The following is a 19,789-nucleotide window of genomic DNA, read 5'->3' on the forward strand; positions in this document are numbered from 1 at the left end:
TAGCAGACAAATTGTGAATGCTTATAGTTGTTTGTGTTTGTCTTAATCCAGCCTATCTCCTTTGGAAAAAGTTTAAGTTTCTCCAACTTACTTATTTACAAAGATATATTTGTGCGCAAATAAACACGAAACAATTTTTTTATTTATTTAATTTTATAGCCGTCGTTGATCGGTCGACCCATATTTGGGTTTAAGACTACTAATGTTCAACTCCGTAGCCTTGCAATTTTGAACCCAATCCAGAAGACAAGGGAACTCTTGGCTCGAGTTTTGGGAGCAATTTGCGTTCGTGGAGGACTTTTTTGATGGAGCTAACGCGCATTTGCGTTACATGAAGAGGAAGACCACGAGAACCTCCAACGGATAGCCTGAAGGCAAGGGGACTCTAACCCAGGACCCGTCTACACTTATTTCACGTCAACACTGTGGTTGGTGCAAGCCGAATGCGGAATTCGTCTCGACTGGGATTCGAACCCGGTTCGCCTTCAGGATTAGTCTAACATTGAAGATTTTTTACGTCAGCACTGTGGTCGGTGCTAGCCGGTTGTTGATTTCGTATCGACTATTTCTGGGTTTTGAACCTGGTTCATCTCATTGGAAAGCGAACGCTCAATCCTCTAAGCCACCACGGCTCTACATGAAATAATCTAATTTAATTTAATAACCATCATTGAACAACCGGCCCAATTTTGAGTTTACGACTACTAATGTTTTACTCTGTAACTTTGCAATTTTGAACCCAATCCAGAAGACAAGGGAACTCCTAATGTATATGAATTTTTTTTAAGTGTTCCCCTGTACAGATCAGTATCAACTCCAGCTGGCCTTTCAGCTGCACATCAGCAGCAAGCAAATGATGTAAATCCGTTGGAAGATCCTAACCACAGGAAACAAAGTCTTAAATTTCTTTACTGTCTTCCGGTTTGCAATCGGGCAGAAATAAGCAACTTCTGGTTGAGACATAAATAAGCTCCTGTTGACTTTGGGTGATGACGTCACTTCCGTCTCACGAAGAGAGGCGCTTCCTTTCACCATGGCGCATGATAGATACGAGAAATTTATCATTATTATCTAAATTGGAATCGCTATCAATTTTTTTGAATTGTCCCCAAAAATTTAACCAATTTCAAATATCTCCATTAAAAACTGGAAGTTGAATTTTGGGATAAAGTAACAACGTATTTTTTGGCAAAGTATTCTCACCAAATACAGAATCTTCTTTCTCAAAACTTGCAAATTTTATAAGTTTCTGTTCTAAGAGACGCCAAAGTTCAATGTATGTTTCCCATTCATCAAATTTAGCCTCACATATTGCTTCATCAACTTCACTAGATTGTCTCTTATTTTCATTTCAATGTCTATCAATAAGCCCGGCTTTTGTTTAATGAGTTGAAGTTTAACTAACTCGTCATTACTATCTAAATTAGACTAGTATTTATCAAAATCACTGCAAGCATTAGATCTTTGATATTTTGTTCGAGCTTTCTTTTACTCATCAATATTTCCAGAAACCATTTTCTGAATAAAGCACAAGTTTTCATTCTAATAAATCGTTTTACTTTATATGCTTATCGTCTTCGGATCATCCTCCGGGATGTTTCCCAGACCGTCGCCAATAGCCCATTGTGCAGCTCTAGTGCGACGTAAAGTAACAACAATTATATGCTTATCCTTGTATTTGTTAAGAGATAAATAAAAATAAAAGGAAACATTTTTGAATAAAATATATTTATTCATAAGTCCCGCAGTAGACTGATCGTTAAGACACGGTTCCCAGCAGATCACCGAAGTCAAGCATCAGTGGTTGCGGTCAGTGTGCGGGTGGGTGACCACTTGGATCAGTCTGCGTAGGGACCGAGGGTGTGCGGTATTGGTCCTCGTTAAACTGTTCTACCGTAAAGTGCTCGACTTCGCGTGCAGGTCGTCGGGCTACCGAAGCGGGGGTGCCATCCCCTCTGCAGAGGATCAAAATTGTGATGGCATGTCTTCGGATCATCCTCAGGGATGTTTCCCAGACCGTCGCCAATGGCCCATTGTGCAGCTCTAGTGCGACGTAAATGAACTACAAAAACAACTACATAAGGAAGATAAAAGAGCCATCCAAGCCAGACTCTGAACTAATATCACTTGGGTGAAATAAATAAATCAACTATAGTAATTTTATTCGTATGCTCATCCCAAAGAAACATTTCTATTGGTTGCTATCTGTAACTGATTGATCATTGATGGATTGCCCATGCACAGGTAAGCAAAGTGACGTCAGCTTAAATATCTTAATGGTTGTTATTATTGTTACTGGTCTGACGGAGTCAAGTCAGGTCTGTGAATCCACTGACACACATGAAATCAATAATCAGATGGGGGGAAGTACTGATGTCTTTTCATTAAAGTCCGGAGGAATCTAAGATGTATGTCAACGGATGCATGAGAGGTGATGTGCAGTCTCAGCTACTGGAACACCCATGGGTGGAAGGCTGACTTAACTCCTTGCCCGTTAGTGTTAGCTGGGAATAATGGAGTGGCCTTCAGGCCTTGGATGGCTCTGCTGGAAGTGTATGTACTTTGGATGTACTTCACCCACTTCTCCCATGCACACGACTAGTTTCAAGATAATTATAAATGTAGCAATTTATGGTTAGCATAATTACGCCTTGAAAAAAATTTCAAGCAAGATATTTTTTTCTACTTGTAACATAACGTGCAACTAAATAAATATTTCCGTACTGGCAACGCTTTTCTTTTTCCCAAAACAAACATAAAATCAGGATTGACAATAGCTGCAATGTCATAATTTTTCAACTGGATGATCAAAATTTAAATTCCATGTGTGTATCAGCTATCTTCACATAAATGTGCAACCGTATAGAAAGTCAGTATTTAATTTTTTTTTTGTAACGTGTTTAGACAAATCAATTAATTAACAAGTATTGTCATATTTATTCTTGTTTGCTTAAATAAAACTTTTTTATAATTAGTATATTTAGCAAAGTGAATTTAGAATTTACTTTTGAAACTAATAAACAATTTACTCAATAAAATTTCAATTAAACTTCTAGTTCAATATAATTTGTTTGTACTATAAAATTGTTGTTAAAAAAATTGTCAACTTTATCAGGTTTCACTGTACTAATTTTTAAAATATTTAATCTTTTGCATTCTTCATTAAAATTTAGTTATTGATCAGTGGGATAAATACATGAACATACTGAATATAGTATTTATTATGTCTACTGAATACATACTACTATACATACTGAATATATTAATTATGCCTTAATTTTTGCGAATTCCTATAACTGGTGTGATAAAAAAGAGGAATATAATTGATGAAATGTAAATTATAATAATTAAGCTATTATCCCTATCAATGTAAACTATAAACAAATGTACATTAGAGTATTTTTGAGAGAAGAGAACGGAGACAAATCTTATTCAATGTCACATTATTGGGTATGCATGAAATGGAGTGCTAATAGAAAAAATATTCATCATTGTTCCATCCCTTTGAATAGGTGCCACATCATGATTTCCTCAACTAGGGATTCAAGTTCCTGAGGTAAGCCAAAAGTGTATTTAGAAGTCAAATATGAAACCATTCATTTTGGTTTGTTCGTTCAGTGTCTATAAAATATCATGTAAAAAGGGTATAAGCAGAAGAAGACAGTTAGAAAGGCTTCGCGTAATATTAATAATAAGCTATACGTTTTTCGAAGGCGGCATTTTTCTTCAAACTGTTCTTTAGTATCATCTCAAGATTTTTTTTTCTTTTATTTCCAATGGCAAGGCAAAAAGGTACAAATAGAAAGATGAAATAAATAACGAATACAAATGTACCCAGGATAACAAAGAAAGAAGACTGAAGTCATTGCCTTATAAGTTCTTTTGCTTACCAATATCTTGAGGACTCAGTGTGTCCATGAAGGGCCCCACACAGAAGCAGGTGAACCACGCCCAATTTCTCTCCAGATTTACAAAGTGGACAAAAACGCGTGGTGGAAAGACCTATGCGGTATAAGTGAGCAGAAAGACAATCGTGGCCTGTATATTATCTCAAGATTAGCATATTGAAAATTTCTGAGATTTCCATTAGACAACAGCACAATTCGCAGAAACAACTCATTGCTTACATGGAAATCGTGCAATTTTTCTCCAGAAACGCTCTGAAAAAATGCTATATTATGCAATATTAAATGGAAAGCAGTGGTGATACATGATTCTACTTGGTTTTTGACTTAAAAGAACTAAATTGTTTTTATCGTTTAAATTTTTTTTATTATCGTTCTTGCTGTTTATCAATGGTTATTCTTAAAATAGTGATACATCAACAATAAGGTTGAGAATTAACTCATTACTTCCTTTTGATTTCAGACACCTCAAATTCAAAAACTATAGCTCCTTCTTCTCTAGAATGCGATGATTATGACAGAGAAAGTTGTTTACATGTACGAAATGTTCGAGTATTTCTGGACAACTCAAATGGTGAGAAACTTTCGGAACAATTGAAAGGAGGTACAGATTTAAATCAATGCTTGAATGAAATTGTTAAAAGGGTGAGCATTTTATTGCATTCTCTGTATTTTCATGCATTCCATTAATCATTCTAAAGCAATATAGTTTCTCTAAATAATAGTCTTTTCAATTTCTTAAAAATATTTTAAAACAATACTTAACATTCGTATTTCCAAAACATAACAAATTTTCTCATTGCTTCATGCTTTTTTAATATAAAATTTGTGATATAATGCTGTATTAACAAATACATAATCGTACAAGGTTATTTGCTATTAATTATCTGATAATTCTAAACAATGAATATTAAATACGAGTATTTTACTGGGTTTTTCGTTATATCCGTCCTTGGTGTATACTTTTAGAATCCTTGACAAAAATCTCTTTCAGGTTACAACAAATAACATAAGATTAGCACTTGACTTAACTGTAGTTTGCAAATATTTATAAGTTTTTAGTTCCTCTACTTCAATTACAATGCAACCTACTACAGAGCAAGGCCGTCTTAACAAGCTTTCTCCAAAGAATACGATCTGACGCCTCGGTCCACCAATGGTTAAGTTTTGATGCCTTGAGATCTGCCTTAAAAATATCATAGGTCTTATAAAAAATTTATAAATATTTATTATTTTCCTGAAATTTAATAATTTGGACTAAAATCGATATTTTAAACTACGATAATAACGATTTTCCCAAAACAATCTGTTATCAATTTCAAGTTTAATATATTACTAGCTGTTTTCCATGTGCGAAAATACTTTGAATTCAATTTTAACTATATTTTAAGGATATGTCTGCAATATAGTCAATGTTCTTTTTGTATTGAATATTAGTAGTAATTTAAAAGCGGTCAGGCAGTCATTAAATCTCACCAACCACCATAAGTGGGCCGGGATAGCTTGGTCGGTAGGGCGCTAGGCCCATGTCCAAGAGATTGTGGGTTCGAACCCCTCCGGCCGAAGACTCTCCGTGTAGTAAAGTGACTGACGCACGTTAAATCTGTCGAGTCGCAAAAGTCCTCCATGTTCCCATAACAAATCAATACCTCTGGGGGTACTGGATTGTAGATCGATCGTTCTCTGATTCAGGTCAAAATTACGATCTGTGGATGAATGAATGGATGTATAAATGGGTCCACCCTATAAACGGGTGCGACGTATGGTGTGGCAGAAGTCGAATTCTTGACCATAGATGGCGCCACTGGAAAACAAGAACAATCGCACCCCTTAAGTCTAAGCAGGCATACGTCAACAACAACAACCACCATAAGTATGATTTTGGAACATTTCAACATAGTAGGCGGAAAAAAAATTAAATTATTTCTCTCTCTGTCGTGAGATAAGATTATAGAAAACTCCTAAAAACTCTAAATTACGTGCTGTACTACTTCCTAACTCCCATTTCGAGCCATAACTTGAGTATCGTACAATATATATGCTGTTGCTCGAAAAAGGCAAGCTACGTCACCAATAATTGGTATGACAGCCCCATAACTCTGTTTTTGCTTCAAATTTCTATAGCTATTTTAGATAGCACCAATCAAAAATGAATCTAAATAATTACTTCGTTTAGAAGTTTCTTCAAATACAAAATACAAAATAGCTCTGAATAGATATATAACTAACTATGCAACATTTTTTAAAAAAACACCTAACAAAATTAATCTAAATAAATACTTAACGATAACTAATTATTTAACACTACTTGAACTATTACTTAAGACGACCTAACAAAATTAATTATAGATGATCATGGCTCTAGATCATAGTGTTGCCAATTTAGATGGAGAAATAACAGCATTATTTGGTGATACTTAAGAGGAATAAATAAATCGATTACCATCTGATGGAAATAACAGTACCTAGACATGTTAATTCATTAACGCTCTTGAAGGTGCATGATCATAGACGTAGTAACAGAGAATGTTGTTCGCTGTTTAATTGCTTTTTGCTTTACCCTCGGTTCTAGTTTGAAAAAGGTCTCTGGCAGTTACAGTTTATTACATTGTTATTAAAGTTAGCTACATTGCTGTAATTAAAATCTGTGATTAACTAAAACATAAACTCTTTCTTTTGCAGATTACGGTTGATTCAATTACCGAAAATAAATTGACATTAAAGTTTTTTCTTGATGAGGATCCAGATGGAAGTAGCGATTTAATTAGTCCGATATCCGCCACACTTCAAGCTAAAGAAAAAGAAATTAACAAAGAAATATTTAGTAATAATAATTTATTTTCGTTTGGAAGTGGCGATGAAGCCTCCTGTGAAACGCAAAAAATCCTTCAAGAGTTCAATACATCAGTATTTATATCAGTTTCAACACAGACAGATAATAACTTTTGTTCCAAAGAGACGCAGTGTGACATCATTGGCGATAAAAAGATCCTTGGCGAAAATTCAGAGCCACAGAAGCATGATGAAAAAATTATTTTGAACTTTTGCAAACATAATTGTTGTTCAGTTCCAGACACTTCAGCTAAATTACAACGTTTAATTAGTTTTTATTTAGTTCAGGATGAAGCTGTTTTTAGCAAGTGCATTGTCCGAGAAATTGGAACACAAACAGAAGATATTGAATTATCTGTAAACATCAAATCCATCAGTCAGCTTTTTGATGGTCCGTTGACAATCTCAAAATCACATGTAAATGTAGAAAATGGGGGCTGGATGGTAGCGCAGAATGAATCCTTGAAAATTAAAGAATATTTTGATAGAAAGGGGTTTGATAAAGTGTTGGAAGATAGCATCATCTTTAAGAATATTGTCTCGCAGGATGGAAGCAAAGACGAAGATCAAGATAGGTACAGCTCATTTGGTTTTTCACCTGACTCAGAAGTTGATGAAGTGTTTCATGCTGAAAATACAGAAGAAGAAAAAGTTAGCCTTTATTTCGAATCGCGACTGGAACAGAGGAAAGGTAAAACTATGTTAACAAGTTGTGCGTCAAAATTTATAAAATATGTTTTGTTTTAATTTTTTTAGATAAAAGAAAGGATTAATTGTAAAAGTGTTTATAAACTTCGAAATAGTCTTAATGAGGATCGTTCTCATATCGTCGACACCGACAGTTCAGATCATCGACAACTCGCATCACCGACATGAACATTTAGACGCGCTGACAGCTCATTTAGCCGACTGTTATTTCGTCGACATGATTAACTCAATTTTCATTTAACTTGGACAACGAAACGTAACACAAAATAATACAAATATAATAACCAAAAAATGTATTACAAAAAATTTATTTTATATACAAAAAAGTTTAAAGTAAAAGAAAATTGAGCAAAATTTTAAATAATTTAAAATCCTCAAATAATAATAATTTCAATAAATGAATGTTTAATTAAGCTAAAGACTGTATCTCTTCGGCGAGATTTAGGAAAACCACAAGGGCCAAAAAAGTTTCAAATTCATGCAAAGATCATGGTGCTGTTTAATAAGGATATCACACTAGAGAAAAATATGAGCAATCGTAAGCTTAACCTCGCTCTTTCCTCAACTCCAAAGGCAATTTTGTGGTTCGGTTCGGAGTTGCCATTACGGTTGCTTAATTGTCCGAACAGTTTTCGTAAGGGGTTAGAATTTTTTGTTATTTGTCTTAATGTTTTGGCTAATATTATTTATATTTTTCGTCTGATGCTATTATCCCATAGTTTCTCAACGCTGTCCGTAAAGAGTGGAAAAGGAAATCATAGGCGTCGTATAATATTGATTGATATCCGTTTTTATCTAATCTTTATATTTTATAATGCAACATATATTATAGTTGCTAGGCGAATATTTTAATATGAAGATTCTCGTCAGAAAAGTTAACCGTCTATGTAAAAATAGATATTATTTCTATCAAAAGTCAAAGTTTCGATTGGGACAAATTTTATTTTATAACCATCGTTGAACAGCTGCCCCAATTTTCGGATTTACGACTACTAATGTTTAACTCCGTAACCTTTTAATTTTGAACAGAATCCAGAAGACAAGTAAACTCCTGAATCAAGTATTGGGGGATATTTTCTGTCATGAAAAACTTTTTGATGAAACTAACCACCATTTGCATTACATGAAGAGGAAACCACGAAAACTTACAGGTTTAGCCTGACGGCAAGAGGACTCTAACCCATGATCCGTGTCCCATTGAGGATATTTTACGTTAGCACAGTGGTTGGTGCAAGCTGGGTGCGATATTCGTATTGACCAGCCGCCGCTGGGATTCGAACCCGGTTCTATCTCCTGAGCCACCTCGTCTTGATTGGAGCAAATTATAATAAGTTTCAATATTATTAGTTTAAGATTGATAAATATTCCAAAAAGAAACTTTTACTAGAAAATAGTTTACTACACTTACCGCCACTAAAGTTATGTGCAGGTTGCTGTTATGATGCATCAACTGCATCGAGTTTTCCATCTTATTAAACAAAAGTATTTTTAATGCTCAAAATCAAAGAGAAATGTTATTTTTACACTCCAAAACTGATTTATTTCATTAATGAAAAATTTAGTTCGATCATGTTCCTTATCCCAGTTGCCGCCATATTTATTTGCATTTGTAAACGTCCTCATCATCTCACATAGAATTGAAAAGTCATAAAATGCAAACGATCTGATTGGTCCAAGTCTCAGTTGTTATTAATTGTATTAAATATTTTTTTCAGCGGAGAGAAAAAGTTGAGGATATTTCGGGAAACTGCGATTTCTATATCACGCGAGCATTTTCGTGCAATTTTTTTTTGTGAAGTGTAAAATACGATTGCGCCTACAATTCACTTTCCAGTTTCGTTGCCGGTATCTTTCATCGTGTGATATACCTATAACGTTAAAATTGTAAAGTGAGTATTAAAGTAATTTATTGTGAGCGTTAGATGCATTTTTAAAAGGCAATTTTAATAACAAATATTACAATCCGAATTATAAATGCAAATAATTCCTTGATTAAAAAAAAAGCCCCAAAAATTCATACATTTTAAAGCGTGCTTAGTACTGATTTCATCTATTATTTGTTAACGATCCTGTAGAATTCTTCAACACCCCTTAAATACCCAAAAGTTTACCAGTACCTCCCTAAAAGAATATAGATTACCCTTAGTGTTGAATACGATATTTGACGATTTTAAATTTAAACTTGCTTTTCATTTTAGGTGAAGCTAAAAGCAAACGTTACAAAGAACCTCCACAATCTTCTTTCGAAAAAACAACTTCAAGAGCAATCAAAAATAGATTCCTCGAAGACGAACCAGACTTTGAAGTTCTACAACCAATCGAAGAACTAAATTTTCACAATGCTTACATAGTTAAGAAAAGCTATCCAGTAGATTCTGCCAAAATTACTTTTTCCTCCCCACCCTGGCAAACGGAGTCATCCGTTGAAGTGCTGACATTATGTTTCTCAAAGTTGCGTAGTAGAAGAATATGCCCTACTTTAAAACTTCCAATATATTTCAGACACTTTCTTAGGTCTAAGCTCTTCAAAATTCAATCTCCTCAAAGAGCTTCAGTAAATCCAGTATTACTTACCGAAGTCATTTTGCAATATCCATCCAATCAAAGTCTCGAACCATTTGAACTTAAAAAGGAAACCATAACGAGCTGCGTTTGTTTGGAAGTTCTAAGAGAAGCTGGTTTGAAAAGACAGACAATGATACAAAGAAAGTTTAATTCGGAAGAAGAAAATATTAATGATTTTACCCAGTATGAAGAGATAAGTCCTCACAGTTCACCATTTGTTAGTATTTGCTACTTTTATTTGTATTGGTCAATTTTTAAATGGCTATTGAAGTATAAAAGGGTGATTACGAAATAACTCTGTCAACGTCTAACTCCTGGGGAACATGCCGTTCGAAAGAATAGAATGTAATTTTGTACTAAGATAATGTGTCTGGCACTCATGCTTAAGGTTACATTCGCAAAATTTCAAATGGTAACATCTACTTTTTGCTTCGTAGAAAAATGATCCATTCAATAAAAAACTTAATATGTTGGTGGAACCATATTTTTAGCTAAAATAAACAATTAGAACGAGGTGGAGCCTCGATGTTTATGTTTGTCTCATATTGAGGAGATATCTAAACCCAGAAAGAGGTTCAAGCGGTTCTATGACGTAACAAGCTTTGAGTATATTTGAGAAATGATAAACCTCTTCGCGTACTTCAGAACCAGTATTTTTTATATTTAGAGCAAATATGAAGGTCTTTCTGCGGAAAATATGTACGTTTTGGTTTTTAGCTCGGTTAACAGTTAACTTAGCAGCGCTACAAAATGAAAAGTTGACTAGCTGTTCATGGTGGCAAAAGAAGAAAGAGATAAAAATGTACCATACAAATCTCTGTGCTTTCGTTTTCCTTACACTAGGTTTCAGCCCGCGTTTGATACAGCTGAATCACTGACTTGCTGACATTTTTAAAATATTCTTTTCGTCATCTCTGCTTAACCGCCATTATTTTTCATTCTAAAAATAGCATTACAACTTTAAGTTTTTTACTGTGAGAATAGAGCTTCAATGAAACAAAGAGTGGGCGTTACCGCTTAAAATTTAGAAATTGTAGCCGTAGTCGTGAGAGCTGGATGATTGTTTTTAACGCGATTGTCTTCACCCCATGCCATATAATACTTTAATCTCTAAATGTTCTTTTATAATACTTTTAGAGTAAAAAGAACAGTATCAAGATTAAATTCAACTGAAGAATGCTGGACTTAGTATATAATTTTCTTTTCAAAGTGCACTGTTCTTTCATACAATTTTCTCTCAAACGGTATGCTTACCTGGTGTCATGTTTCGGCAAAATAATTTTATTACCATCTTTTTACATCTTTTCTGATATTTCAGGAAGGTTGCTGTTTTAATACTAATACTGCACCAAGTATTATGTTTTACCGAAAATTTGGAGTTATGCCACCAAACAAAAGTAGAACATGTCTTCCCCTCTGCGATTCCTGTTTCGAATTAGTTCAGAAAACTGTGGAAGCTAACATAAAAAAGGATAACTCAAATGAAAGTTCTAACAATTGTAGTTCAAAAATAAAATTTGGTAGTGAATTGAATTTACTAGAAGAAAGTCACTTTGAAAACAAAGAATCCACTCCTGAAGATAAAGATATGATCGTGTTGTCACTGGCCAAGAGGTAAATGGTAAATATTTTAATGTTTTGACCATAAATTATTATTTAGTAAATAATTTTTTTTGTTCTTTCAATCTTCTCCAAACTGTTGTTCAACTGCATAGCAAAGGAATACTTAAAAAAGTTTTGCCCAAGTTTGTCGAAAATTCTTGTTTATAAAAAATCCGTTAGCAGAATTATCTAAACCAATATGCAGCTTTCTCTTCGTAAAAAAATTTGTTTGCAACCTAAACGCAATCAGTTAGAAACTAATATAGTAAAAAATTAGGCTTATCCAAACTTATAGCAAAGTTTTAATTTGCAAACAGTAAATAGTAAATAAAAAAAAATTAAGTACACGCAAGAGATGTCATGTCATGTTAAAAGAAAAATGGGATAAAATGTCCGTATTTTATTTTTATCTCTTTTTTTATGGCTTTGAAGAGATATGTATGGTTCTTTTTCTTTAGTCCGAAATACATTTCAATTAATGCCAAAATGACTACTTCAGTAAAAATCAGCTAAAATAATCAAAGCAACAAAATATATTTCATGACTAATAATGCTCTAATCTGAGAAAAAGACATTGCCATTTAATAGAGTATTCTCCGAAAATGATGAAGATTTATTAGTTTTTTTGCAATTTCATCTTAACGGAAAAATCACTTAAGGTGAATATAAGTAGTATTCCATTATATATATAATAATAAAATGAATCGATAGTCTTCCTAAGCAAATTTCTTTAAGTGTTTATGAAGAATGACGAAACATATAAAAATAATAAAAAAATTTCATCGATCATTAAAAATTTCTGTAAACTATACTTGAAACTAATCGTTATTTTGCTTCTAGATTGAAAGATGATTTCATGGAGGAACATTGCATCTTAGTAAATAATTATTTATTGAATATGGGTAGCTCTGATCCAAATGAATTGGTAAAGTCTCAATTTGTTTTGCTTCTATAAATTAATTTATATATTTCTATTTTTATAAAAAATCTGAATTCCTGCAAAGCGCAGGAACCTTGTAAATAGAATTATTGCACATGCCAGATCGACGAACTCCACTTTCTATTTTTATTTATAGATTTTTTATTTCAAAATTATTTTTCTTTTAAATTTTAGAGCATTTGAATGATTACTTACTGTATCTAAAACAAACTACTCTACTAAAAAAATATTTGCTCCAATAACAGATAAAACGATTTTAGCCATTTAATCAACTATACATACAAATATTTTGATAGTATGCGCAGCTACCAGTGAAAATTGTTTGAATTTCATGACGAACACAAAAAGATCAAGATATCTTTGAACGTCGTCAACATAAAACCAATAATAGTTACAACGGTATTTACCAGCAATATTTATATATCATCCCATTGTAATAACATTCTCTGTTATTTTTATATGTTTGATTTTGACCGTTATTCAGAATTAAAGGCTTAAAATTAAAAAAAGGTATTCGTTTATTAGATTTCAATGCCATCGCATATTATTTTATTACGCAATATTTTATGATACAAACATGCAATTACGTTTCTACTGTTAACAAATGGAAAATAAGTTTTATTTACTTTTTAAGGAGTTGCATTAATTTTAGAATAAATTTTAGGAAAGTCAATACATGTAATGAAAGTAATGAATACAAAACTACTTGAAATCAAGAAGCAAAGACAGAAATTAACTTTCGTACTAATGTTCTTTGGGATAAACATTTAACGAGTTTTTATTATCACCTAAAATTAAATAATAATTTCATAAAATAAGTTTGTGTATGATCTTATGACTGTAACAGGGCAAAATGATAAAGCTGAAATATTTTCACATTTGAATTCGGAAACGTGTATGTCAAACAACATGAGTTGGCGGGAAAGTAGAGCGGAAGAGTTCACTTTTTCATAAGTTGAAAAAAAAGCAATTCTTTTGACGAGGATTTTCATGCTTATTGCATTCCTCATCTAAATCGCTGGAATAAAGTCTACCGGTGCTTGGAATAAAATCTGTCATTTGACTTTCACTTTGCGTAAACCAACTCTTACTGGTGTAAGAGATCTACTATTAAATTCGCATTAAGATACTAAAACAATTTTGGGACCGTTTGATGGAAAAGTTTTAATGAATCAACCAGTTTATAGTCAAGAAACAAATGGGAAACAAAACAGAATTAATGGGTGTTTTTGAGCAAAGTGAGCCGAGCCTTCTAGTAATAAACAATTTATTTCAGAAGTGTTATTCAGATTGTTATCTATTTCAAATATTTTTTTGATGATTTTTCTTCTTATAAAAATATTCACCCTACTTAGATAAATTAACTTATTTAAGCTAAGTTAAAAACTTTTGGAAGGAAATGTGAATAATAAAAAAGTATAGGGTGACTTGAACTGTACTTAAGAAAAACAAACAAGTTTTGGAAAAGAAATAAGTTAAAGTTCAAACTTATTTTTAAAAAAAACGGAAATACTGATTACGGCCCATGTCACTGCAGAAACGTGTGCACATTAATGTAACATTCACTTTAACGTAATTGCACGTTCCCAGAACTGTTGTTTATTTTTGAAATAAATAATTATAATCTGAGATTTTGAGTTAAAGTTTCGTCCACGCTAAGTTAGTGCTTAAAATGAAGAAAGATTCAGTGTTTGATTTTGTTTGAATAGCATCAAATAATAAATGAAAAGATTTTTTTTCTCGATAAATAATTATATTTCGTGTTTAAGAATTGAAATGTGAGCGAAAAAGCACAACTCATTAAAAAATTTACTAAGCTGGTTATTAGCTGACAAAAATTATTTATAGTTTGTTTATAATTCATTCAAAATATGTTTATAATTTGTTTTTACTGTAATTAAAAAAAGAAAAAGAAAATTCTGTTAGAAAAAGTTCATAAGTTCATCATCAAATTATCTTTTAAGAGTTCATCATAAAGTTCATTTTAAAGTTCAGCCTCAAGTTATAATACAGTTGAGCACCGATCATCCGAACGCTGATTTACCGGATTGTCTAATTATCCGGATCGTTCAAGAATCATGTGTTTTTCCTACCTTCTTCCAAAAAAAATAATATAAATTAATTAATTAATAAAAATCACGGAAATGCTTTATATTTTCAGGATATCAGAAAGGTGTCTAAAAATGGCGTCTTTTGCCCTAAGGTGAGCTTGAAAAGTACCTCGCGTTTTTCCTCTCTAGTTTCAATGTGGATAGCAAATAGTTTCTAACAAGGGTACAGGTTTTTAAGAAAATTTTACGAAACTAAAACCTTTAAACACGGCATTCGTCTTATGCTATAATAGGCACTACTTCAATTGCCAATCCTAAGTCTGGGAAAAGTGTCAAAGAAAGGTATTTACAAATATTCTTTGTTATTTAAAGTTATCCAATTATCCGGATTTTTCGATATCCGAATTCGCTTTAGTTCCAATTTGTCCGTATATTCTGCTCTCTGCTGTACTGTATTTGAAACAGGATAACTTATTTTCTTTAAAAACAAAAATTAGAATTGTGTTTTCTGAAATTTATTATCTTAAACCTCCTACTTCTGAAATTTGTCAACTGTTACGACGCATGGAATTTTCCTTGGATTTTTCCGCGGAAGACAATATAATAATAAATCGAAAAAATAATTCACGTGTAGTCAGCTTTGATAAAGTTCACCTTATAAGAAAACAGCTGCATAATTAATATTAGGAGAAATTAAGGAACTTATAAAAGTTCAAAATTCTCTGATATCTTTTTGCAGAAAACATCTGTGAGATTTCTTAGACGCCAATGGTTGAAGGAAGTGAGTAACAAAAAAGCTAACACAGAAGTGATCAGTTTTTTAATGTCGTATTTTCAAGCATTTTCTGACAATCTTCTTAAAATGATGGTATGCACAACAGATATCACGGTAAATATCTTATTTTTTCATTAAATATTAATTGTATTTGACATTACTTTTTGCATCATTATTGATTATGATACTCCTAAAAGGAAAGTTGAGACATTTAATTATGTGAAAAACATATATTTCATAGAAATTTTATAAGTCATAAATGGTAAAAAGAATTGGAAAAATTGTAACAAAATCTTTCAGAAATATAGTTATTTCGATAAGAAAAAATGACTAGATTAATTTAATTATTAGATTGATCGAATTAGAATAATTAATTTATATTGTTTAATTAAAATAAATATTACTTGATTAATTTAGATAAATTAATTAGATTGAATAAAAATTACTAGATTTAATTTCGATAAAATAAATCTATTGATAAAAAAAATTACTTGTGAAATCATAGTAATCAAAAATCATAGTAAAAAAAAAAGTTAAAGCTTGATTCCTTCTTTAAAAAAGACCTGCTTTTGAGGCTAATAATCACATTTGTAAGACAAAGTACCAAAGTACCAATCTTTTCCGTACCAAGTAACCTTTGATTTACTTATTTATGACAAAAAGAATTTTTTTAAAAAAAGGGATACCTTTAAGGACAAAAATGGAACAAGATCTTTTAAAAAAGTTATCATTCAAAAAATATAGANTATATATTTGGATTGTTCAAGACATGGTACCGTTTTGATTTTTCAGGGAAATAATGTGCTTCATTTTGCATTTAGTAACAACAGATTTGATATTGCAGAGTTGTTTCTTACGAATGGTTATGCGAAAGATTTGCTCACAATGAAAAATAAGGTTTGTATAAATTTTCAAAATTACATAGAAAATTTGCTATCAAATTTAGAAGCATCTGCGGCGGGCCAAAAGTTTAAATAAATACGGTATACGATACGATTAAGCTTTATTTTTCAGCTCCTCGAAAAGTAGTGTAATGGACTCCCAATGTTGAAAGCGAGCATAAGTTATTCATTATGTGCAAATGTTTCAATGAAAAATTATAAAAAAAATTGCGATATATTAGTGAAACAAATTTAAGATTAAAACTTTATTAAATTAAACAATTTTCTGAGTATTCCAGCCTTAAGTATAATACTTCTTAACCTTTCTACCAACCTACCAGTTTAAAAAAATCAAAATATATTCTAGTGGCTGGGTGGCGCAGTTGGTTTGTCGTCGGCTTTCTGAGCCCAAGTCTGCGGGTTCGATCCCCGGCCCAGACACCGGATTTTCGGGATGCAGAAAATCCTCAGCGGCCATGTCGTATGATTATGCGGCATGTAAAAGACCCCTGGAGTGCCTTATTGGCACTTGGCATTCCCGGCAAAATTAAATTCCTAGTGCACTTTAGCATCCAAATAGAGTCTCGGTGCTGCCATCTAGTGTGGCAGAAACTAGACGTCCAAATTAACATGACCAACGGTATCTCACCCATTGTGGTGGTCCTGAAAGAGTGGATACCACCTATGGAGAACGTACTAGGTCTGCTCACCGGCAAGACCGATTGTGCAGCTCATTGGAAATAAAAAAAAAATAATTTAAAAAATATATATTCTAATTATAATGAGAAAAAAACTCTTTTGTAAAAGAAGTTATGAAAGGAAATCAGAAAATTAAATTAATTACTTAAACATTGCCAGGAATTCTGTTTGGTATGGATGCCGTGATACCTTCAGTTTCCTCTTTCACGGTTAATTCAAGGCAATAGCTTTTTGATTCGCTTTCCACTAAAGAAATGGTAAAGGAATATGATAAGTAAGATACAAATCCGTATCATTCATAGCATTGTCCATATCATTCAAACCTAAATAGCTTGTGTGATAAGATTACCGGTTACTTATAATGTGTTTCACAATAGCAGAACTAAAATTTTAAAATGCTTTCGTTTTTATCCATTTAATGTCCAAGCGATATATATATATATATATATATATAATACAAAAATTTTAAAAATACTTTTGTATTAATAAAAGCATTAAAATTCTTTCGTTTTCGTAAAATGTCTTTGGTAAAGAATAGGTATAGAGATATTCTATTTTGGGACTTCAAGGCTGAAAACATACCATACCAATGAAGTATAATTAGATTTATACTTCAAAGGAGGAGTTATTTTAAAATCTTTCGCTTCCATATTAGGAAGCATCAAATGATTATCGATGATGCGTAGAGTTACAAGGTATGCAACTACTGAGCCTTTTTACCTCCTTGTTTGTTAGTATTTAATGCAGGAACAACAGTTTTTGCGTGACTCTTGCTGTATGATGTGTTCTATGTAAGATATATATATATATATATGCTCGAAAGTCAAGGGATAAAAACGGAAACATTTTAAAACCTTTAAAAATCTTATTACAGTCGGGATCGTAGAGTAGAGGCGGGGTAAAGACATTCAAAAATCAGTTTGTTTCCTTATTGAAGCTAGAATGCTTCCGTTTCTCGTCAGGAACGTTCTTAAATAAACTGGTTTCATAAAGTTTCAATCCACTTTGCTCTTATGAATACTAATGCTAATTCGTGAATCCTTCAGTATTTAGTGTTTTTACATATATATTTTTTTTTAATTTCTTAATGCATAAGTTAAAGACCAACAGTACTTTTGAATGCTTTCATATTGTTTTTAAAGTGTCTTTGAATTATTATATTTCCCACAGCTAAAGTGTTGGAAAAATACATGAGACGATAAGATTTTCTGCTTAAAGTTTAAGGATTTAGTAACACTTTATTTTTCTTCCAAATCCATAGCAAGAAGATTTACAGAAACTATTTTGTTTATTGAATGACATATTTTTAGAATCAGCATTATTTACTTCCTTATTCTTTAGGCTGGACACACCGCTTTCATGGTTTGCTCTATATCCAATCCCGGAACAGAAATGGACTGGTTCATAGTTTACAAGGCTTTAAGGCAAGTTGATCTCAATCAAGCATCCAATAGCGTAAGTTTTCCTAATTTTAATGTAATGGTGGGCATTACCCTAATTTAAAAATACGGTAACGCCTACCTTTTTTGATCAGACCGCATAAACGATATCGTTATTTCCTCCAAAATATCCGCAAACATCATTTTCACAAAAGTGTGACTTTTCTCCACATTGACGTTTTAAGCGATTTTTAAAATTACCACTGACAGCGCTGGCTATAGATTAGCTAAACTTGACCCAACAGTCATGGGTAACAGTTACAAATTCACAATAGTAATAAAAATAGCATATAATTCGCAAAAAGGCAACATTCCATGTTACGACGGAACCTTCAAAAAACAGCTTAAAGGGCTAAGCTAAACCTCACTTGAGATTAATAAAACGATGAACTTTTGAACTTTCATCTGTGAAAATTCATACTCTCCCAATGTTCGAAATTGAAAAATGAAATGACATGCTTGTTGCCTAATTATAATAGCAATATACACCGAAGAGCCATTACATTATGACCACCCTCCATCTATAACAATGGGCTCGCCCAGGTTTTCATGGTTTCTCGCCCAGGAACAATGCTTTCATGAGGCACATTAGGACCCATAATCCTCATAGAACAATCCCTGACGTCTGTAAGCTACATGAACATAGTTGCAGACCAGGTTCACCCATTCATGGCAACAGTTTTTCCTGCAGGGGATGCTGTTTACCAACAGGATAATGCACCATGTCATAAGGGTCGAATCCTCATGGATTGGTTCGAGGAACATTCCAGGGACTTTCAAGTCACGTCTTGGCCCCCAAATTCACCTGACCTAAATATAATAGAGCATTTGTGATCCTACTTGGAAAACCAAATTCGTGCTGCCACGCTATCCCCTCGCAATGTGAGGGAATTGCAGGACCAGTTGGTGAGCGCTTGGTACCAGATACCTCAGATCACCTATCATCACCTTGTGGCATCAATGCCATGGCGGGTGCTAGCAGTTTTGAGGGCTAAAGGTGGTCCTACATGTTATTAGCAGGGTGGTCATAATGTAATGGCTCTTCGGGTATATTGTCACGATCTGCTGATCAAAATATCTATATTATATAAAACGCTAATACGTATGTATCAATAAAACCGATGATATTTCTTTTCTCGCGTTGGCAACAGTTTTCATTTTTAATTGATAGGATTCGGCGTGCAAAAGCACGTAGTGAGCATCATATGGCTAATCTATATTATATAAAACGCTAATACGTTTTAATTGATAGGCTTCGGCACGCAAGAGCACGTAGTGAGCATCATATGTCTAATCGGGTGAATTCTCACCGAATTATCAAAAAAAATTCTCACAAAATTATCTTCATCGAAGCCGATGCTTTACATCCGGCGTTCAGTACTATTTCATATT

The 19,789-nt window shown here is 32.8% G+C and overlaps 1 protein-coding gene across 2 annotated transcripts in view; it reads left to right on the forward strand.

Moving 5' to 3' along the window:
* The first annotated feature begins 1,833 nt into the window (after positions 1 to 1,833).
* Positions 1,834 to 19,789, forward strand: part of LOC107436211 (uncharacterized) — a 23,269-nt gene continuing 5,313 nt past the window's right edge. The window contains exons 1-9 of one of the 2 annotated variants that reach the window (XM_071183588.1): positions 1,834 to 2,244; positions 4,369 to 4,550; positions 6,588 to 7,428; positions 9,644 to 10,227; positions 11,329 to 11,624; positions 12,453 to 12,537; positions 15,343 to 15,492; positions 16,171 to 16,275; positions 18,300 to 18,413. In XM_071183588.1, the coding sequence (XP_071039689.1) occupies positions 2,226 to 2,244; positions 4,369 to 4,550; positions 6,588 to 7,428; positions 9,644 to 10,227; positions 11,329 to 11,624; positions 12,453 to 12,537; positions 15,343 to 15,492; positions 16,171 to 16,275; positions 18,300 to 18,413 (2,376 nt within the window). In that variant the 5' untranslated portion in view covers positions 1,834 to 2,225. Of the gene's footprint in view, positions 2,245 to 2,603; positions 2,870 to 4,368; positions 4,551 to 6,587; positions 7,429 to 9,643; positions 10,228 to 11,328; positions 11,625 to 12,452; positions 12,538 to 15,342; positions 15,493 to 16,170; positions 16,276 to 18,299; positions 18,414 to 19,789 lie in introns of those variants that run through there. The other variant, XM_043043617.2, reaches the window with a different exon arrangement.

Source organism: Parasteatoda tepidariorum, chromosome 7 (assembly GCF_043381705.1).
Source record: "Parasteatoda tepidariorum isolate YZ-2023 chromosome 7, CAS_Ptep_4.0, whole genome shotgun sequence".
NCBI lineage: Eukaryota > Metazoa > Arthropoda > Arachnida > Araneae > Theridiidae > Parasteatoda > Parasteatoda tepidariorum.